The 23,535-nt window shown below is 42.4% G+C and overlaps 2 protein-coding genes across 2 annotated transcripts in view; both read left to right on the forward strand.

Moving 5' to 3' along the window:
• cfap206 (cilia and flagella associated protein 206) overlaps positions 1-21,667 on the forward strand; it is a 40,014-nt gene extending 18,347 nt beyond the window's left edge. Inside the window, exons 5-12 of the mRNA XM_033020841.1 lie at positions 142-300; positions 1,477-1,691; positions 3,866-3,985; positions 4,881-5,079; positions 11,894-12,034; positions 13,649-13,842; positions 19,050-19,181; positions 20,730-21,667. Coding sequence (XP_032876732.1) covers positions 142-300; positions 1,477-1,691; positions 3,866-3,985; positions 4,881-5,079; positions 11,894-12,034; positions 13,649-13,842; positions 19,050-19,181; positions 20,730-20,963 — 1,394 coding nt within the window. The 3' untranslated portion in view covers positions 20,964-21,667. The remainder of the gene's footprint in view (positions 1-141; positions 301-1,476; positions 1,692-3,865; positions 3,986-4,880; positions 5,080-11,893; positions 12,035-13,648; positions 13,843-19,049; positions 19,182-20,729) is intronic.
• A 1,640-nt stretch (positions 21,668-23,307) lies between these two features.
• The window catches only part of slc35a1 (solute carrier family 35 member A1), a 29,413-nt gene continuing 29,185 nt past the window's right edge, over positions 23,308-23,535 (forward strand). Inside the window, exon 1 of the mRNA XM_033020844.1 lies at positions 23,308-23,464. Coding sequence (XP_032876735.1) covers positions 23,455-23,464 — 10 coding nt within the window. The 5' untranslated portion in view covers positions 23,308-23,454. The remainder of the gene's footprint in view (positions 23,465-23,535) is intronic.

The following is a 23,535-nucleotide window of genomic DNA, read 5'->3' on the forward strand; positions in this document are numbered from 1 at the left end:
GAAGGTCAGCTGAGAGTCCATTTAAAGTTGTGCACTGCTGCCGAGAGCTGAGATGTCCTAAAGTGTGCAGATTGCGATTCTAATAAATTACTTTCTGTTTGCTGATGTACACCTGCAATCTCTTTTTTTAACTTCTTGTAGCTGCGCTGCAAAGTGTCTTTCCACAGACAGAACTGGGAACCTTTCTTGTTCTCACAAAAAGGGACAAGGAACGGCAGCTGAACGAACTCAACATGATTGTCACTGGCATCCGACTGTTCAACAAAAACTGCAAGAAGGGTGGCGAGGGTATTGATGACTGTAAGTCTTGTTAAACACACTTCAGAACACCTTTGTGACTCGCTAATTTCTAAATTCTTATTAATGGTTAAATGAAAGCAATCCTTGAGATCACATTCACAGCACATCACAGCATCGAAACAGGCCCTTCGGCCCAACTTGCCCATGCCAACCAAGATGTCCCTTCTGCACTAATCCCACCTGCCCGCGTTTGGCCCATATCCGTTTAAACCTTTCGTATCTACAGGAACAGGAAAGATGCGGAGGCTTAGGAGAGAGTGCAGAGGAGGTGCCAGAATGCTGCATGGATGACAGGGTTTCAGCGACAGGGAGAGGTTGGATTGATTTGGATTGTTTTCTCTGGAACCTTTGATAGGGTGAATGCACAGAGTTTTTTACCCTGGGTGGGGAATCAAGAACCAGAGGACGTAGGAATAAGGTGAGAGATGAAAGGTTTAACTGGAATTAGAGGCAACTTTTTCACTCAGAAGGTGGTGGGTATATGGAATGAGCTGCCAGAGGAAGCAGTTGAGGCAGGTACTTAACAACGTTTAAAAGACATTTGGACAAAAGACCCGATAGCCTGAGAGAGTTTAGTTTAGTTTAGTGATACAGTGCGGAAACAGGCCCTATGACCCATCGAGTCCGCACTAACTAACGATCCCCGCACATTATCAGCATATGATAATCCTGCCATCCCGGGAATTAACCTTGTAAACCTACACTGCACTCCCTCAAGAATGTCCTTCCTCAAATTAGGGGACCAAATAGGCACACAATACTCCAGGTGTGGTCTCACTAGGGCTCTGTACAACTGCAGAAGGGCCTCTTTGCTCCTATACTCAACTCCTCTTGTTATAAAGGCCAACATGCCATTCGCTTTCTTCACTGCCTGCTGTACTTGCATGCTTACTGATTGACTGATGAACAAGGACCCCCAGATCCCGTTGTACTTCCCCTTTTCCCAACTTCAGTCACCATAGCATTCACACAGTGTGGTGCACTAAAACTTTATTTAACATCCTATGGTTAGCCCGTGATTTACCTCCAACGTTCAACTGTCTATAAACTGCTCTCTCGGGCTCCTTCTGCTTAATTCTTCATTAAAGTATCTGGTTGGCAACAATTATAAATCTAGTTCATGGTTAGTTAACGAGGCTAATGCTCTGCCTGTCTGAAATGTATTTGCAATTACAGTGCCTGCCATTCTAAATGAAGCCCTTCCAGCAACCAAGCAGAATGTCGACTCTGAGCTACAAGCTACTCAGCAATTAGTTTATCACTACACGGCCATTATCGAGAGGCTGGAGAAAAGTCGGCAACAATGCTACGAAACAGATGGGTTGCACGATAAGCTGAAGGAGGCCTTATTCAATGTGAGGCAGCATGAGATATTTCTGTCCATCATCATGGTAAGCAATGGAACAATCCGATTCATATGGATAGTTGCAAACTTTGCTCTGTATCAGACGTCTCTAGAACTAGAGTGAATGGGTTTAGGGAGAGAAGTACTGTAAGAGGCTTCGAGGAGATCTGAAGAAGGATTGTTTGACCCAAAGGGTGAATCTGGAACACACAAATCTCTAAAATGAATCTGAAAGGAGTCCTGTGAGACAAATTTGGAGAGCAGGCAATTCATCCCCAATAGCCAGGCCAATATTTATTCCTCGATTTTCATAAATTGTACAAAAAGAGAAATTATATGTTCTTGGATAGACACAAAATATTGGAGTAACTCAGCGGGACAGGCAGCATCTCTGGAGAGAAGGAATGGGTGATGTTTCAGGTGGAGACTCTTCTTCAGACTGCAGTCTTGACCCAAAGGGTCAACCTATTCCTTTTCTCCGGCGATGCTGCCGGACCTGCTGAGGTACTCCAGCATTTCGATGAAGATGAAACTTTATTGTCACATGTACCTGGGTACAGTGAAATTCTTTGTTTTTGCATACATACTGTAACACACAAGAGTCGCCACAAATACACCAACAAAGTTACAAAAAGTACCCATCCCTTCTTCATCAACCCCCCCCCCCTCCTCCCCGGCTGGGTCCCCCTTAGTTCTCGGCAGTCCTCATATCTTCAGTGTAAACCTGCATCTACAGTTCCTTCCTACACAATTATATGTTGTTTACTGTTTCTCGGATCTTGCTGGTAGTTTACTTGTATTAGAGCAAAGGCTACACTGTTATAATTATGATGGTGCTTCAAATACTCCAATTAGTGAGGAGATGAAATACGTGATGTGTATCATTTATGCTGCAAATCCCCCCCTTCCTAAATTCAGTTCCTTTGAAATGAACATGTACGACAAGTAGCTATTCCTATAATGCCTGTTAGCAACGATTGCTACCCTACTCATGTAACTCTTATCATTTCCATTGCTCAAAGGAAAAAGGAAAGAATGCTACAACTAAAATAACTCTTCGTGATTTATTTACTAAATTACAGGCATGATTTTGCATAGTTTGCCCCAGAGTGTTGTTTGACCCCAGCACAACCAGAATGGGTGCAATTCCAGGAATTGCACCCATTCTGGTTGTGCTGGGGTCAAACAACACATCTGGGGCAAACTATGCAAAATCATGCCTGTAATTTAGTAAATAAATCACGAAGAGTTATTTTAGTTGTGGGGAATGGTATTGCACCTATGGAGCTGCATCAGGTGAACAAGAAATTAAGTAGAACAGCTGTGCAATTGGTCTCGAGCCCAAATACAGCGACTGATGATGATTTGTTCATATCCCGTTGTTCCAGTCAATCAAAAACCCAGTTGAGCACTTACCTTTTGATTTTATTGATGGGTACCAGGAAGCTTGGAGAATCAACATTATGGAGTTCAAATCCCAGATCCCTGCTCATATTATGGTTAATGTGTGGTTAACTCGGCTCGCATTTAGTCATACAGCATGGAAACAGGCCTTTCAGCTCGACTCGTCCATGCTGACCAAGATGTATCATCTAAGCCAGTCCCATTTGCCTGCCTTTGGTCTAGACGAGCCTTCCAAACCTTTCCTAACCACGTACCTGTCCAAGTGTCTTTTAAATGTTATTACTGCACGTGCTTCATATACTTTATCTGGAAGCTCATCCACGTACCCACCGGCGTCTTTGTGAGAGGGTTGTCCCTCAGATTCGTGACTCCGGTACCACCCCCACCCACCTGTTACCAATGGAGCAGTTAAAATCCCAACTCCACTCACCCTCTTAGACACACATGCACACGCACACGTATACACACACACACACACACACACACACAGGTTGGTATTTAGAAGTCATGGCTTTTTTTTTTAATCGGACAAAGGGCTGAAGAGTTGCCAGGTGTGTAGAGGGACATCAGATCGTGGGATGACCGTAATGGAGACGCAGCTACAACGGGCCTTTGTGGCCAACTACATGGTGCCAAAATGGAGCCTCTTGCGTTTGGACTCAGTGGGGTGTTCTGTATAATCTGTACTGACCGGGGTGATTGTGCTTATGTACGGGGATAGTCTTGCTGATCTGTATGCAAAAAAATGTATGTCACTGTATCTGGTACACGTGGCAATAAAGAAACCATTGAAACCATTAATTTTATCCTATGCAGGCTGAAATCATCACATGTGCTAAACAGGTTGAATTGATCCAGGAGCAATTTAACAAGGAGATGGAACAGTTGAACACTGTGGTTAAGTCAAAGGCAGCAGTACCCACTGCACAAGTTTATGTAGGTATTGTCCTCATCAGGTTTGTTTCTCTGGTTGAAAATCTTATAGAACTTTGCAACGTGCATCACTATCTTCTTTGAAAGTTGGATAGCTTTTGTGTTGCCATTTAAAGCGAAGGATTAAAAGAATTCCTGAAGAAGGATCCCAACCCAAAACATTGCCTATCCATGTTTCTCCAGAGATGCTGCTTAACCTGCTGAGATACTCCAGCACTTTGACTCTTTCACTTCTGTTCACTTCCTGGTTTTAGATTCAAGATACTTTTTACATATAAGTTTAACATTTTTAGGAGATCTAGGAGAACATGACCACGAAAAGGTGGGAGATTTATTTTACCTGGGAACATTAATGAGCCAGATGTGTTTGTATGGTATTCCAGTTACTGATACTTTCTTTTAATTCCAGATTGATTTAATTTTTCAATTTTGGTTTCACCAGATATCATAGCGGGTTTCCAGCTCATGCCTCTGGATCAATCGTCCAGGCCTTTGTCCAGTAACCTAAACTATTTTGCTATAATATCATGCATTTTATATATGACTTGGACAGGTACATGGATAGGAACAGTTTAGCTGGATGTGGATCAAATACAGGCAAATGGGACTAGCTTTCACAGGGAATCTTGGTCGGCATGGATGAATTGGGCTGAAAGGCCTGCTTCCACAATGTGCAACTCTATGACTCTCTGACGTATGTTCTCTGACAGACAGATCAGTCTGAACTGAAACGTCACCTATCCATGTCCTCCAGGGCTGCTGCCCGACCCAATGAGTTACTCCAGTATTTTGTATTCCATTGACTTATCCGTGTATATCAATTAAGTTACTTGGATGAGTTGGGCTGATTCCGCGCTGTATAACTCGATGACTCTCTGACTTCTGTTTATTTTGCCAGCCTCATTTTATTTGTCTCTCCAACCTGTGGAGCCATTTCCAAGATGAGATGGTGCTGCTCAGTGTCTTCAGCAACTTGTTAACCAACCTCGATCCATACATGGGAAGCCACTCACAACTCTTTCCAGAGGGTGTCATTGGGCCCTTGCTGGAAGGAGCGGATGTGAAATCAGATGCTGAGCGACTGAGTGAAGTATCAGGTATGTCTGAAGTATCTTGGGTGTTGGAAAGGGAGAAGAATTTTGCCAGATTTTGCAAACGTGAGCTCCCATTTTGGGGCTTCTTTTTGCAGTAAAGCAGATTTGGGATTTGAACACAAGAGTCAGGGAGCCAAGTGGGATTGCAGATTGATAGAATCTCTGAATGAATCATATTTTCTTTCCCTGGCAAACAATGTTAAGAATTACTAATAAGAACCTGTTGCGACATCCCTTTTACAACAATCTGTGACTCATTCTTAAACCAATAATATCAAGAAATATCAACACTCTGCCCTGGATAAAATTGACATTATTGGGAATAATTAAACTGAATCAGGCATCTATTTCACACACCTCTTCATTGGCTTTGATCGGAGGTTCAAGTAAACAGGAAGCTATGCAACTTGGGTTCATTTTCCATTAGGAGCCTCTGGTTAAAATGGCTCTCTTACAGTCTTGGTGACTGCAGCGTCCTAAAGATGGCACTGTTGATAAGGAGTACATTTACTTCAATGATTGGAAAACCATTCTCATTCTTTTAGCTTCTTACCAAACTCAACTTTGCCAATAATCGTACTATATATACTTCAAGAGATTCAAGATTCAAGATAGTTTATTGTCACATGTCCCTGATAGGACAATGAAATTCTTGCTTTGCTTCAGCACAACAGAATATAGTAGGCATAAATAAATACAGAACAGATCAGTGTGACCATATACCATTGAATATATATATACACACATAAATAAGCAGATAAAGTGCAATGGGCTATTAATGTTTAGAATTTTGTTTGAGTTGTGTTTAATAGCCTGATGGCTGTGGGGAAGCAGCTATTCCTGAACCTGGATGTTGCAGATTTCAGGCTCCTGTACTTTCTACCTGAAGGCAGCGGGGAGATGAGTGTGTGGCCAGGATGGTGTGGATCCTTGATGATGCTGGCAGCCTTTTTGAGGCAGCGACTGCGATAGATCCCCTCGATGGTAGGGAGGTCAGAGCCGATGATGGACTGGGCAGTTTACAACTTTTTGCAGTCTTTCCCGCTCCTGTGCACTCAAGTTGCCGAACCAAGCCACGATGCAACCGGTCAGCATGCTCTCTACAGTGTACCTGCAGAAGTTCGAGAGAGTCCTCCTTGACATACCGACTCTCCGTAATCTTCTCAGGAAGTAGAGGCACTGATGTGCTTTCTTTATAATTGCATCAGTGTTCTCGGACCAGGAGAGATTTTCAGAGATGTGCACGCCCAAGAATTTGATGACATAATGAGTACGTTTTAAAAAAAATAGTTCAAACACTTCTACTGACGCTACACATGCAGAAAGCATTTTATCGGGATGCATCATCACAGCATGGTTTGGGAACATCTCCATCCAAGACTGCAAGAAATTGCAGAGAATTGTGGGCTCAGCCCAGACCATCACAAACACACCATCCTCCCTTCCTTTGACTCCATTTACACCTCACGCTGCCTCAGTAAGGCCACCAGCATAATCAAGGATGAGTCGCACCCCGGCCACTCCCTCTTCTCCCCTCTCCCAACAGGCAATGTGTGAAAATGCACAATTCCAGATTTAGGGACAGCTTCTTCCCAGCTGTTATCAAGCAACAGAACCATCCGACATAACTAGAGAGCGGTCCTGAGCGACTTCCTCAATGGAGACTCTCAGACTATCTTTGATTGGACTTTACTGTACTTTACCTTGCACTAAACGTTATTCACGTTATTGCCTTTATCCTGTATCTCTACACAGTTTAATGGCTCTAATGTAACCATGTATTGTCTTTCAGCTTGTCCCCATTGTCTTTCGGTACATGTGACGATAAACTAAACTCAACTCAAACTACTCTGTAGATGCCACCTTTGTTTGTTCTAGTTGCTCTCCTCCTTCATATTGTGATTGCCAAGGGATTATAGTTAGATTGAATGAGTGGACGAAACAGGATTCAGGTGTCCTTATGTGTGTGAAGCAAATATTTTAGCAGGCAAATGCAGCAAGTCATACTGCACAAAGGCAAATAGCACTTTGGCCTTCTTTGCAAAGCAGTTGGGAATTTAGCACTAGGAAGTTTTTGTGAGACCACAGGGAGAGTGCTCTGCGCAGTTTTGCTCCCCTTAACTAAATTAACAATGTAGTTATTCAGATGCAGTCAGATGGATATAAAGAGGACTTCCATTGTGAGGATACACAGGTTGGGTCTATATTGTTTGGAATTTAGGAGAATGAGGGGTGACCTTATGGACATTTTTAAGATTAGAAGGGGACATGAAGCGGAGATGTTGAAATGGTTTCACAAGTCTCAAAGGAGGGAACATTGTTACAAGAAAAAGGACCAGCTATTTAAAAGTGAGGTGTGTAGAAATTTAATTTCACAGAATCTACGGAATTCATTGTCCCAGAGGGTCGATCTTTAGAAGTGTAGTCTTTTTCCCAAGGGTAGAGTATTCTGAAATTGGAGGGATTATACCTTAGGAGGGACTAGAGATTTAAGAGGGACTTCAGGGGTAACTTTTTCATTTAAAGGGTAGTCCGTATCTGGAATGAACTCCCAGTGAAAGTTATTGAAGTGGTAACAATAATGATTTTTTAAATACATTTGGACGAATGCATGGACAGACTGGGTTTAGAGGGCCAAGTGCAGGCAGGTGGAACAAGCCCAGTATGCTAACTTGGATGGCAGGAACAAGGTGGGTTGAAGGGCCTGTTTCTATGCTGTGTAGCTTTATGACTGTGGAAGTAGATAAATTGTTGTTCTGAGAGATATGGGCATTGGCACAGAGGAGGAGTTGAGGCCTGGGGTAAATCAGCCATGATCGTATTAAAGGGCCCAGAGCTACCTTTTCCTATTCAAATCAAAATCAAATCAACCTTTATTGTCATCTTGCAAAGCAACTGTTGCACAGTGCAAAATGAGAAGACGTTTCCCAGGGAATACCGGAGCATCGCACATGAAACTTAAATGTCCAGGGCAGCTGATTTGAGTTGCCAGTACCAGAGTTATTAAAATGTCAGTGCAAAGCCGCAGAATCAGGTGACTGTGAGTACAGAGTGACTGTTTAGCAGCCTCACAGCCTGTGGCAGGAAGCTGTTTAACAGTCTTGTAGTCCGGGCTTTGATGCTACGGTATCTCTTGCCTGATGGCAGGAGATCCAGGTGTGTGTGGAGGGGGTGCAGTTTGTCCTTAGCTATTCTCAGAGCTTTTTTCAGACCGCGGCTCTGGAACAGTTCTTGTACCGAGGGTAGGGAGACGCCAATGATCCTCTCTGGTCCCCTCACTACCCTCTGCAGAGCCTTTCTGTCTGAGCAGTTACAGTTGGAGTACCACGTGTTCATGCAGTACGTGAGTACAGACTCCACCGTGCCCCTGTAGAAAGTCCTGAGGATGTTAGTGGGGAGTGAGGCCTGTTTGAGTTTCCTCAGGAAGTGCAGTCGCTGATGGGCCCGTTTGACAATCCCAGTGTTGTTCCTGGACCAGGTGAGACTGTCTGTAATTTGCACACCGAGGAACTTAATACTCTCCACTCTCTCCACTGTGGTGCCACTGATGTTGAGGGGTGTGTGTTTTGGCTGCGCCCTCCTGAAGTCGACAACCATCTCCTTTGTTTTGTCGACATTTAATGCTAGATTGTTGTTGCCGCACCAGTCCACTAGTTGTTTTACTTCCTCCCTGTACATTGATTCGTCATCTCCGCTGATGAGTCCCACCACTGTTGTGTCATCCGCAAATTTTATGATCTTATTGTCCCTGAATCTGGCAGCACAGTCATGTGTGAGCAGTGTGAACAACAGCGGGCTGAGCACACAGCCTGACGGGAGCCGGTGCTCAGCGTGATCGAGCCTGAAGTGTTCTTGCCAACACGAACACGGACATATTTTTTATGTTCTCAAATTCCACTGTGTTGAAATGCACACAATGGCAACGATTTTGGGACCTGTACGCACATGTAGTTGGATACGGTACGCTCAGATTGACAAAAAAAGCTGGAACAACTTATCTAAACATGAATCTCAGCCCAAAGACTTGTACTTAATTGTCAAAACTTATGGCGTCCGTAATGTCAGGAGTCAGCGGGCTTGATATGGGTGGCCAGGGTACACAGCGCATATAGTAGAAACAAGGAACAAAGGAACAAGGAACAAAGATGCTGGTTTATTTTAAAAAATCCCCCAAAAGTAACTCAGCAGGTCAAGCAGCATATCTGGAGAACAAGGTGGCATTTCGTGTTGGGGCCCCTCTTCAGACTGATTTAAAAGGGGGGGGGGGGGGGGGGGGGGGAAGAATGCTTGAAGAGCAGAGGGGCAGAACAAAACCTGGCAGGTAATATGTGAACACTTATGAGGGGCGATAAATGGTTGGACGAAGGTGAGAAATGAAAAAGCAGAAGGCGTGAGACAAAAGAATTGAAGAGTTGAAAGGGTATTACACAACACATATCCCCACTTTAATAAAAGATAGACACAAAATTTTGGAGTAACTCAGCGGGACAGGCAGCATCTCTGGAGAGATGGGTGACATTCGGGTCGAGACCCTTCTTCAGATTTAATACTTTAATACAGATAACTCTTCGCTTTTCTGATAGAAGAGCTGCTCACTTCCTGGTTTCAAGATACTTTTTACAAATAAGTTTAACATTTTTATATTTTTGAAGGTAACCAATAGGTTAAAAAATCGAAACCGCAAATGCGAATGCAGTAAATCTGGACCGAAATTGCTGGGAATCCTTGGCCCTTCTGATACAATGATACAATGATACAATTTATTTGTTGTCATTTGAACCTCATTGAGGTTCAAACGAAATTTGGTTTCTGCAGTCATACACACAAGAAAAAGAACCAAGACACAACGCAATTTACACAAACATCCATCACAGTGAATCTCCTCCTCACTGTGATGGAAGGCAAAGTCGTATCTCTTCTGACAGTATAGGTGGAGAGAAAAATTGAGTTAATATTACGGGTGAAAAGGCTGCGCAGAAAATGAGACGTCCCTTGTGTTTTTGCTGCAGTCCTTGGAAATTAATGTTGAACTTAACAATTCCGGATAATCAGCATTTTTGTTTGTGTCAGAACTATTTGCTACACTTTCATAGACATAGAGTCATATATTAGCTGAGGTTAACTACCATCCTCTGACACTGAAAACAGTTGTATCACCTGGGCAACCTCGACCTTGCCCTTTCATGGACATTCCTTTTATTCCTCTCATCTTTCCCTTTCTCGTTCCCTCTCTCTCTCTCACTTGCTCGCTCTCTCTCATTCTCTCTTTCTCTCCCTTTCTTTCTCACTCTCCTGTTCTCTCTCTCATTCTCTCTCTTTCTCCCTCTCTTTTTCTCTCTCATTCCCTCTCTCTTTCTCTCTTTAACTTAAAATGCACTTATTTTTTTACTTTTTAATTTCTGATGATGGGTTATTACCCTGTAATATTAAGTCTGTTCCTGTCTCTACAGTTTGTCTTGCTGAAAACCTCCCGCATGTTCTGTTTTTAAACCAATAAGTTACCCGTGGCGAAAACAATAAAGTCGACTAGCATTTAACACGCAGAATGTTACATCACAACAGGGCACCATGTTACAGGAAAGATGCTGTCAAGTGGAAAGGGTATAGAGCAGATTTACGAGGATGTTGCCTGGTTGAGCAGGCTGGGACTCTCTTCCTTGGGGCGCAGGAGGATAAGGTGTGATCTTATAGTGTATAAAATCATGAGAGGAATAAATCGAGTAGACATTTGTTATACTGATTGTATTGGGAAGGGTGATTATAGAGTGATGGGTTGTATATATGACTAAGATACTGTATAGTATTTGCGGGTTTTTTCTTTTCTTTTTCTTTTTTTCTTTTTTGTATGGCTTTGTAAATATTTGATTAGTGTTCAAATGTAAATAATTTGGTGTACATATAGCTGCTGGTGTACATATAGTGTACATATAGCTGCTAAATTTGTATGAGATAATTACAAGCAGTTGAATAAGGGGTGGGAATTAATAAGCTTTGGCTTCTTCCTGCTCCTTTTCGGACACATATGATTTCATTTATTTATAGATATTGTTTATGACACTTTATAAATATTTGTGTTTTGTTTTTTGTATGCTGTTTCACATTTGCTTTTTATTCTTTGATTCTGTCCGAAATAAATAACTAATAAATAAATAAATATAAATAAAAATACAGAGACTCTTGCCCAGAGTAGGGGAATCGTGAACCAGAGGACATAGGTTTAAGGTGAAGGGAAAAAGAATTATTAGGAATCTGAAGGGCAACTTTTTCACACAAAGGGTGGTGGGTGTATGAAACGAAGTGCCAGAGGAGGTCGTTGAGGCAGGGACTATTGTAATGTTTAAGAAACAATTGGACAGGTACATGAGCCTATTTGTGAGCCTATTTCCTTCGCTCCATAGATGCTGCTGCACCCGCTGGGTTTCTCCAGCATTTGTGTGTACCTTGGACAGGTACATGGATAGGACAACTTTGGAGGGATATGGGCCAAACGCAGGCAGGTGGGACAGTGATGAGGCAAGTTGGGCCGAAGGGCCTGTTTCCACGCTGTATAACTCTATGACTTTATGACTAATGTTTCATGAGATCAGTGGGTGGGTCATCACCATCTTATTTAGGAACATGTCTAGAAAAACCTGTATCTTCATATAAAGAGAGCATTAATTTAACAAGGTAGACAAAAATGCTGGGGAAACTCAGCGGGTGAGGCAGCATCTATGCAGCAAAGGAAATCCAGCATCTGCAGTTCCTTCTTAAACATTAATTTAACAATATGTGACAAATGTTTACCCTGACTAACTCCCGCTGTTTTGCTGTGCAGAAGAGAAAATAAATCCATCAGACATCAAGAATCGTGAGTGGATCTTTCCAGACAACACCCTACATTGCCAACAACTGATCGTGCAGTATCGAGGATTCTGTGCCTACACACTTAGTGCAAGACATGGTCTCCTTCTCAAAGGTATATAGACAAATCAGGCTTTTATTGAAGAAACAAGGAACTAATTATGGATTTCAAACAGTTTAGTTGAGAGATATAGTGCAGAAACAGGCCCCTTCAGCCCACTGAGTCTGTGCCGACCAGCGATCCCCGTACACTAGCACCATCCCACACACTAAGGACAATTTACAATTTTTACCGAAGTCAATTGACCTATAAACCTGTACGTCTTTGGAGTGTGGAAGGAAACTGGAGCACCCAGGGAAAACCCATAGGCTCACAGGGAGAATGTACAAACTCCGTACAGACAGCACACGCGGTTAGGATCGAACCCGGGTCTTTGGCGCTGTAAGGCAGCAACTCTACCGCTGTGCCACCCCTAAACGGATGCTTGACTCATAGATCCACAATTTTCTGTTTCCTCTTTGCAAACTTCCTTGAACAATGCACTTAAATTTCCAATTTTACAATCCAAAGGAATAAGTCCAGAATTGAGAGGTTTTAGAAGATTAAATCCTGGGTGGTAGTGAGGTTGCCCGTCTTTACATCTCTAATAAGGTTTGATTGTTTACTTAAACTTGATTACCTTCTCATGAATGCCTTTTCTTTGCCAGTGAATACTGTAGCCTAGTAATTATTCAATAATTTGACCATTATTACATTCAATTGTTTTTACAGAACCTATGTTACCCTTGACTATCTATTTCTTTAACTGTAACTTCAAAAAAAAGAGTTACTTTTGACACCTCTGGCTAAGTTATTTTAAATGTTCTTTTTGAATTTTTTAATGTTGTCTTTCTTTGCTGTTCTTTGGGTCTCTTATACTTCCCATTCCAAGCCTGCAAAACAAATATATGCACCAAAATGTGATAAATGGCAAAAACTTATTTCTGTTGTGAAACTATAGGAGATGGCTCTGTTTTTTTGCCACTCAACTGAAAAGCTTTTGATCTTAGTTATGTGACTAGAATTGACTACTGAGTTTGTCTTCAGGAAGTTAAACTTGAATATTTCAACACACTGTTATTTTCTTGGTCTTCTACCCTCTGCGTGCTATGTACCATTCCAAGGGCATAAATAACCTGAAAATCCTACTTTTTGGCTTCCTGAACTACATAAAAGCGAAAAACTATGTTTTTTCCTGTTGCTTTCACATCTAGTGGAGAAGCATTTAAGGTCTTAAGAAGGAACTGCAGATGCTGGAAAATCGAAGGTAGACAAAAGTGCTGGAGAAACTCAGCGGGTGCAGCAGCATCTATGCAGCGAAGGAAATAGGCAATGTTTGAAGAAGGGTTTCGGCCCGAAATGTTGCCTATTTCCTTTTGTCTACCAAGAATTTATGGTCCATTGGTACTGTCCAATAATACTAACGATTTTAAATTCAGAGCTTTTTGAACAGCAAAATTTTTAATAGAAGTACCTGTACAACTTACTTTATAAACATCCCTTTTTTTAAATTTCCTAAAGGAAATTTGATACCTTTTCATTGCCATTGTTCATGTTAGGCAGCTATGATCAAAAAATATAATCATATTCAGCAACTCTACTGCTGTGTCACCATGTCACAAGTAGAAGCAGGGGAATCTAATTTAAAGCATTTTGTAGAAATTACTTTAAATAAATTTTGTTTTTCAGGCAATCCAGCTATTGGGATTCTTAAATATCAAGAAAAATATTACACCTTCTCCTCAAAGGAGGCTGCCACCGCTTTTGCTCAAAAGCCCGATTATTATATTGTTAAGGCAGCGGAGGAAGCCAAACAATCTCCAGAGCTCATTCAACTCCTGGAGCTCCATCAGCAGTTCTCCACAATTACTCCCTATTCACAGGTAAAACCCCCTTAAATCCCACTTCACTGTGCATGAAAGGAAACGGAAATAAACCACACATTATTTGCAGTCTCTGAGCGCTAGAACTTGTCCCCATTCCAAGTTCCACATTTCAATGTAGTGAATGGAAAATGGTGCTAATTTTGTCAAAACTGAGACTTTGATACATTGGGCATTCTGACCAAAATTGTGAGATTTAAACAAAAAGTGGAATTTAGAGTTGGCTTCATATGTAGATACCATTTTTGAAATACTTAGATAAGAGTACAGTTCTCTTAAAATATTTTATTCGTAACTAACGAGCTTTGTGCATCTTTAATTTAGTTTAGCTTAGAGATACAGCGCGGAAACAGGCCCTTCGACCCACCGAGTCCGCACCGACCAACACACATTACTTACTTACTATGACAAAATTATCTCTAGTGTTTTAGAATAAAGTTCTAAATATTTGATGATCATTTGAAGATCACAATAATAGGGGGGGAAAAAAGATATATTAGAGGTGGCAAAAAGGAAACAAGTAAGAGCCCATGAGAGAAGCAAAGGAAAGAGAAGGGTGGCACAGTGGCACTGAGGTAGAGTTGCTGCCTTACTGTGCCAGTGACCCGGATTTGATCCTGACTATGGGTACCGTCTGTACCTTCTTCCTGTGACCGCGTGGGTTTTCTCTCCTGCTCTGGTTTCCTCCCACATTCAAAGAAGTATAGGTTTGTAGGTCAATTGGCTTCTGCAAATTGTCCCTTGTGTGTAGGATAGTGCTAGTGTATGGGGTGATCGTTGGTCGGCGTGGACTCGGTGGTCCAAAGGACCACGCTCTAAAGTCTAAAGAAGAAAATGTAGCAGATATTCCTGTAGTATTGCACACAAGAAATCCAGTCCACCCTGCATGATCCTCCTCAAAACAACTCATGGCAGAGTGGTGAATCTCTGGAATTCTCTGCCACAGAAGGTAGTTGAGGCCAGTTCATTGGCTATATTTAAGAGGGTTAGATGTGGCCCTTGTGGCTAAAGGGATCAGGGGGTATGGAGAGAAGGATACTGAATACTGGACAGGATACTGAATTGGATGATCAGCCATGATCATATTGAATGGCGGTGCAGGCTCGAAGGGCCGAATGGCCCACTCCTGCACCTATTTTCTATGTCTATGTTTCTATGGCATGGCAACATTTTGGTAGCTGCACTCATGGAGTTTAGTTAGTATCCAATGTCCCAGTTTCCATTGTTAGGATTTGTCTATGCCCTGCTCACCAGAGGTGGTGACATTCTTTAATATGCAGAGATAATTTTGGTGTCCTCAGCATTGACCTAGACTGCAGACCACACGAGGTTTCATGCTATCAAGTAAGACACTGACATGGCAAGCACCTGCCGATTATCACTTATCATCTGCCCTCACCTGATAAACCAAATGTTTATTTTTTAGATTAATACTAAATCAAGGATTGGAACCCGCTAAAGTTAACGGGTTAAAATAAGCCCAAAAACAGTGTTAAAATAATATAATAACACTTGAGCATGAATATCACGTAAGCCTTTTGAGCTATCTTTAATTGGACTTCAATGTTAAAGGATAAAGGGTACAACATTTAGTGCAAACACACCTGTACACTGTGGATGGCTTGATTATATTCATGTATACTCTTTTTTTTGGCTTGATAGCAAGCAAACAAAAGCTTGTCACTGTACTTCGGTACACGTGACCATATACTAAACTAAACTAAACTATGTTCCAAAGCTCCTTCGATTCAAGAATTGTTCCCTACAGATGGAGGTCACATTGATTTCCTTCAAAGATCTGTGCCGACATTTTGACTACCTATGATATCTGCTAACGGCTTCAATTCAAGTCAAGTCAAATCAACTTTATTTGTCACATACACCTACAAGATGTACAGTGAAATGAAAGTGGCAATGCCTGCGGGATTGTGCAAAACAACAGAACAACAGAACACAACCAGTATTTACATTTTTTTTTAAAAGACACAACAGTAAATTAGTAAATTAGTCCCGGGTGAGATCAGAGTTTACAGTCCTGTTGGCCTGTGGGAAGAAACTCTGTCTCATCCTCTCTGTTTTTGCAGGGTGACAGCGGAGGCGTCTGCCTGACCGTAGCAGCTGGAACAGTCCGATGCTGGGGTGGTTGGGGTCCTTCATTATCTTGCTGGCTTTGGATCAGCACCTCCTGGTGTATAGGTCCTGCAAGGGGGTGAGTGTAGTTCCCATGGTGCATTCGGCCGAATGCACTACTCTCTGCAGAGCCTTCCTGTCCTGTGCAGAGCTGTTGCCAAACCAGTTCGAGACGTTTCCGGTCAAGATGCTTTCTACTGCACCAGAGTAGAAGGATTGAAGGATCCTCAGAGAGACTCTTAATTTCCTCAGCTGCCTTAGGTGGTAAAGGTGCTGCCTTGCCTTTCTCACCAGTGCGGCAGTGTGTGTTGTCCATGTCATATCCTCTGTGATGTGGACTCCCATGTATTTAAAGCTGCTCACACTATCCATAGTAGTCCCATTTATCCCCAGTTGCGTGTACGTCCTCGGTTGTTGTGCCCTTCTAAAGTCCACAATCAGCTCCTTAGTTTTAGTGACATTCAAGAGGAGGCTGTGTTCTGACACTAGAGTGCCAGATCAGCCACCTCCTCCATGTAGGCCTTCTCATTGTTGTTGGAGATCAGGCCCACCACCACAGTGTCATCAGCAAACTTTATGATGGAGTTGGACCTGAACCTGGCCACACAGTCATGTGTGTACAGGGAGTACAGTAGGGGGCTGAGGCCGCAACCCTGGTGGGATCCTGTGGGTGAGGGGGTTGGAGGTATGTCTCCCCATCTTGACCATCTGGGGCCTGGCGGTGAGAAAGTCCAGGACCCAGGCACACAGGGGAGTGTTCAGTCCCTGTTCCAGCAGCTGAACTGAAATCAATGGACAGCATCCTCACGTAGCCCCCCTTCTGGCTGTCAAGGCGAGAAAGAGTGGTGTGCAAAACCTGGGAGACCGCATCATCCGTGGATCTGTTTGGACGGTATGCGAACTGCAGCGAGTCCATGGTGCAAGGGAGAAAGGCGCAGATGTAGTTCTTGATCAGCCTCTCAAAGCATTTCATGACTACCGAGGTGAGGGCCACCGGTCGGTAGTCATTCAAACAAGTTGGAGAGACACAATCCAAGCTACGTATTCAAGTGTGTCAATGATACAAAGATTAGTAAGCAGTATAAATAAGATTTTAAAAATTACAAAGTGACATTGATCAATTATGTGAGTGGGCTAAATTGTGGCAGACACATTTCAACACAGCGTGAGGTGATTTAATTTGTATCAAATAGCTAGAAATAGATATTATGAATATAGAAAAATATTTTTCCAATAGTCTTCCAAAGCAATTTAGTGATCCATTTGCCCCATCACTGCAATTATGTACAAAAATATTCATGCCTAATGGAATATTATTAGCTTTTTTAAACATAAGGGTTGGAATATAGGATAAACTTTGCTACAGCTGTAAAGAATACTGGTTAATACACCTGAGATGTGGTGTGAACATTTCTGAGTATCACGTCTTCAAAAGATTATGTTGACCGTATCAGAACTGCAAATAAGCTTCACCAAAACATTACCAGGGACCCAAAAGTTGGATTATGCGGAGGCATTATACAGGGGATAAGAGACGGCTTTGTTAAGGTATTTGGGATTTAAAAAAATTATTCATTGACATATGATGAGGCCAGTATTTAATGTCCATCTCTGATTGCTGGTGGTGAGCCGCCTCCCTGACCTGTCTTTATGCTGAATTGACTCCAAGGAAACATTTGCTGGGTTAAATAGAGAGAAACATATTTTGCTGGAGTAGGAGTCTAGAAAAGAAACATATTTGTAATTCAGACCAAGATCCTTCAGAAGAAGGGTTAGGAAATACCTTTCTATTCAAAGGATAGTAGATGTGTGGGACTCTTTTCTGGAATAAAATCATAAGGATGCTACCTTTCGGGTTGATCATTTTTCACCAGGCAAAATCATGTAAGGATGTGTAGAAAAGGCAACTGGATTGAATGAAGATATAATGTGGTTATGAGCATTATGGAACGGATCTGAGGTCTGGATGACCTATCCCTGTTTATCTCTACCTAAATTTCTGCTTTTTGTTAATAGAACTAAGATCATGAAGTAAAAGGAAATGAGGTCAGACAGGAAATTATTTTTCATAAACTTGTACACTTTAGGCTTGCTAGGAGTATCGTGAATAAAAAAGATGAAATTAGAGCCTGGATCAGGGCTGGGAACTATGATATTGCACCATTACGAAGACTTGGTTGCGAAAGGAACATGACTGGCAGCTCGACTCTCCAGGGATTTGATGGTTCAGATGTGATAGAGAGGGAGGGGAAAGAGGTGGAGGAGTTGCTATGCTAATCAGGGAGAATATCATGGCAGCACTCAGAAAGGGTATACTGGAGGGTTCGTCCACTGAGGCAAAACGGGATTATACTGTAGGCCTCCCAATAGCAGGAGATTGAGGAATGGATATGTAGACAGATTACAGAAAGAGGCAAATGCACCAGGTTCGGCATGGACGTGTGGCCCAAAAGACCTGGTCCAGTGCTGTACTATTCAATGTTTTATAGTTTTAAGGGGCAAAGTGGTATTGTTCTTATCCTTCAAGAAATTTTGCATTTTCATGCTGAGCAATCATTCTGTGCGCAATGTTCACACTTACACTGGCACTAAATTACACAAGTTACTTACCTGTGAATAACCGAAGCAAATAAACAATTTATTCTCACTCCTTATTACTATTGACTACCTTCGACAGAAGACGTTCATGCTTTTATAGAATCAGATTTGGTGATGAAGCAACCGGTGCTGAATGCTTCACTGAAATCATTTGTCGTGATCATTGAAGCCAGATGCTGAAGAGCTGCCAAAATCCTCGTTCAATAGAGGAGAAAGGAGGAGAAATTCACTGTGATTTACTAGGTAGTTCTCCTTACCATGGTATATCTGGAGCCATGAGCGGGGGTGATTGGTTTGAAGGTTGAGACAAGCTAAACAATCTCTTCACCATTTGAAGAACGCAGAGCAAGTCACTTCTGGTTAGCTCGCAACAAAAGCTTTTCACTGTACCTCAGTACACGTGATAATAAACTAAACTGTTTCCAGTTTTTCATTCTAGTATTTGCCTTTTCTCCCCGTATTTTCTTTCTAAATCCTAGCCGGGAAAATGCAAGAAAGCCATTGCAAAATGTGACAGCAGCACACAAACTGATACTCACATCCTGGAACCAAACATTGTTAGATCATATGAATGGAATGAGTGGGAGTTAAGAAGAAAAGCAATACAAATGGTAGGATTGTATATTTTCCATTAACTCTGTTAAGATATTGAACTTAAAACACACAAATCAAGCCACTGTTAGATGGGGTTATGTACATTATCATAAAAGTAAAATATACCTGACGTGTAGGAGATGTATAACATCACTTTGATTCATATTGTTATCCATGGAACGCAGTAACTGATGAACAAGAAGCATAATCAAGGACGAGTCTCACCCCGGGCACTCCCTCTTCTCCCCTCTTCCATCAGGCAAGAGGTACAGAAATGTGAAAACGCACACCTCCTGATCCATCCTATCAACAACTAGAGAGTGGTCCTGAGCTACCATCTTCCTCACTGGAGACTCTCGGACTATCTTTAATCAGACTTTACTGTACTTTATCTTGTACTAAACGATATTCTCTTTATCATGTACCTGTACACGGTGGATGACACGATTGTAATCATGTATAGTCTTTCCACTGACTGGTTAGCACTTGGAGCATCTGTTCCAAGCTGGCAGGGGCACTGTTTCTAACATTGGTGAGACCAAGTGTAATTTCGGTGACCGTTTCACCAAACACATATGCTCGGTCCGCCAAGGCTGACCGGATCTCCCAGTTGCTAACCATTTTAACTCCCCTCCCCGTTCCCACACTGACCTTTCTGTCCGGGGTCTACTCTATTGCCAACTTGAGGCCACGAGCAAATTGTAGGAACAGCACCTCATATTCCGCTTGGGTGGCTTACAAAAATGAACATTGAATTTTCTAATTTTAGTTAACCTCTCACAACTCTTCCCCCAACTCTTCTTCCCCCCCCCCTTCTCTACGTCCCCTAGTTTTTGATTCCCCTACTCTGGCTAAAAGACTGTGCATTCACCCTTATCCATTCTTCCCATGATCTTATACACCTCGATAGGTTCACCTCTCAGTCTCCTGAGTTGTAAGGAATAGGGGCAGAGCCTGCCCAACATCTCCGTATAGCTCAGGCGCTTGAGTCCTGGCAACATCCTCATGGACAGAGTACAGGCTTCTTCCCGGCTTCATGACATCCTTCCTATAGCAGGGTGACCGAAACACATTACTCCAAATGTGTTCGCACCAATGTGTTGTACAACTGTAATATAAATTAATTTTGTTTAAAAAAGCAGGAGAAAGATATCTGACAAAAAATTTCGCACCAAAAAATATTTTCCTCATTTTCTCATGGCTCTGACCTTGGGAGCTAGGCCTTAAAAAGTCCCACCACAATATAACCGGCAATTAATGATGATTTTTGTTGGAACTGCAGATGGTGGAATCTTGAGCAAAAAAAGTATTGGAGTAACTCAGTAGATCAGACAGCATCTGTGGTGGAATGGAAGGACAACGTTTGGGATCGGGACCCTTCCTCTGTCTGAAACGTTTCTTATTCAATCGCTCCACAGGTGCTGTATAACTTGCTGAGTTACTCCAGCATTTGGTGTTTTGCATTTAATTTTTGTTTCTGTAAAACTGTATTAACAGAGTGGTGATTGACATTGAATGCAATAAGACACGGGATAACGGCATCCTGTATTTTTGAATTTTTCAAGGCAAACCTGCGGCAGAAGGTCACTCGTTACATGCAGACAACTCTCAGCCACATGAGAAGAGACAACACTTCCCAAGTCTACCTTCCTAAGAATAAGGCAGTACAGACAAAACGAGAAAACTCCTGCAACGTGCCCAAGCCACAGGTCTTCTATGCTGGTCTTCGTGGAGGAAATGTTACAGAACCTACAAAAGTGATCAAATTCAACTTAACAAGAGCTGTAGATGAAACATAAAACTGAGCTTCCTGCATCCACAAAAAAGCTTTAATAACCATTTATTTTAATTGTTAAACATCTGTATGGCTTTTGATTGTCATATTTAGTATTAAGCTAGAACAAAATGAATAATATAAAAAAATCTGCAATATTTTGCAGCTCCAATCTTATTTCTCATATTGATGTAGAATTTGTTACGCTAGCAAGCACTAGCACAAATCTATGACCTCTTGAATAAAGTTGATTAAACGTGTGGATTAAAAAGATGTTGGCTGCGGATTAGGTGTATTAAATTCAAGCACATGGAAAATCCTCTGAAGCATTCTAGTACAGGGACTTGTAGAGTCATATACCATGGAAACAGGCTCTTTGGTCCAATTTGCCTGACCAATCTTGTCATCATTCCCCACCATAAAAGGTGCAACTGTTTGAGAAGATTCACTACTCTAAGGAGATCGAGGATCACATTTATTTCAAAGTTCCACGTTATCTGAAGGATAAAAAGAATCAAGCTGTTTTATTGAATCTTAATGAAAAATGTTTAAGAACAGCCTATTGTAAATGTAAACACTGTCTTAAACTGATTTTGAGCCTTATTAGAGTATATTCGGTTAGCATTCAGTTACTCCAATGGCAAAGAGAAGTGAGGAGTTTTGGGGGCAGGGTAGCAAGAAGATGGTGTTAATGTACTCAAGAGCCTAGGTTTAAATTGAGAGGGGAAATGTTTAAAGGGGATGTGAGGGCAAGGTTTTTATACAAAGAATGGTTGGTATATGGAACAAGCTGCCAGAGAAGATGGTGGAGGCAAATACAATTATAATGTTTCAGAGATAGTTGGACAAATGTATGGATAGGAAAGGTATAGAGAGTTATGAGCCAAATGCAGGCAAATGGGATACTCTTAGACAGACATCTTGGTAAGCATGGACAAGTGGGCTGAAGAACCTATTTCTGTGCTGTATAACTGTGAATCTCTGAACCGACAGTAGAGTGGCCGGTTTTATTAAAGTAAAGATCCCCTTTACTAAAATGAAGGTCCGAAGAAGGGTCTCGACCCGAAATGTCACCTATTCTTTTTCTTCAGAGGAATCTCATGACCCCCTGAGTTACGCCAGCTTTTTGTGCCTGTCCCCTTCTTCCCACTGGCTTCATGATTAAGTGCATTTTTGAAATAAAAGAATCTACTGGTTTTAATGGGTATCTCCAACAACCCTTTTATAGAAACACCAACAAGAATGTAAAATCTAAATGCAATCTGTGTGGTTCAAACTGCTTCGTTTACACAAATTTAGTCTTGAAATTTCACAATTGAATGGAAGTAAAATTTATGAATGATGCCGAATGTCAAATTAATTTGTTTTTACTATAACTCAAAGGGAAAATTATTTTTCTGATTCCTTCCATTTGAGCTTGGCTAAAGATTCTTGATATTATCCAAATATATCTTACAGCTCTTGATCCTGGTTTCCATAGCCCATATGCCACTTACATGGTACCGTAAGTGGTAGCCTCGCCAACAGCATGTCTTGTCCCTTTCCTTTTTTGCTTGTTTTTAGTCTGTTTTAATTGTGTTTTAGTGTATCTTTAGTTTTGTATTATGTATTGGGAGTTGGAGGAAACTTTTTTTATATTTTCCCTCGACGGAGATGCAACTTTTTCCGCATCGTATCGCCTGCACATCGTGAATCCTTTGTTAGGGGTCGACTTCGGGAGCTCCAACCGCAGGAGCTTCGACCACCTCGATCGCGGGAGCCTCAATCGCCCCGTTTCGGGGGCTTCGAATGTTGACTGCGGGAGCTTCGATCGCCCCGACTGCGGACAGTGAATCAAATTTCACTGTACCTCCATACACGTGACAATAAAGGACTATTGCACCATTGAACATGGAGAGACCTCACCCGAAGGCTCGGCGGTGGACGGGATCGGGGAACCGCTTGACGACTTGTCGGATGGCGTAACAGGGAGGAAGCTGGAGTAGTCGGACGCCAGGAGCAAGGGCCGGTAGGAGCTCTATAATCTTTGGGTAGGAGGGTGGGTGAACCGGGGTAATGCCTCCAGCGCCTTCAGGTGGGCTGCAGGAGGTGGCCCCGGATACAAAGATGCCGGGCGAGGAGAAGTACAGAGCGCCAAAATGGCGGCGCCCGTATGTGTAATAAATTTTAAAATAATTTCACTATGCAGTTGCATATGTGACAAAGAAAGCACTATGGATCATTGCACGTATAGTGTCCTTTCTACACAGGTTGTGAATTAAGGTAAGGCGGCAGCAGCAGCAGCAGAGTGGAAGGCGGTGCTCGTGCTGGCCGTGCGCCGCCGCTGCGCGTGTGATTGGCCCGGAACGATTCTATTTTGGAATGCGGCCCGGATTTCCCTTCCCCCGACGTTCCATTGCACCGCACCGCGTCGCTCGCGAGACTCAGCTGAGCGCCGCTGCACCGCCCGCCCGCCCGTCCGCTCACTCACTCACTCACTCACTCCTTCCCAGGTGTGGAGTCTACACGGCGCGACCATGGCTACCGGTTCGTACCCACCCCTTCCTTTGCTCTCGACTCGTTTCGATTTGTTTGTTTTTTTAATGTGGGGGATTGTC

Source organism: Amblyraja radiata, chromosome 5 (assembly GCF_010909765.2).
Source record: "Amblyraja radiata isolate CabotCenter1 chromosome 5, sAmbRad1.1.pri, whole genome shotgun sequence".
Lineage (NCBI taxonomy): Eukaryota > Metazoa > Chordata > Chondrichthyes > Rajiformes > Rajidae > Amblyraja > Amblyraja radiata.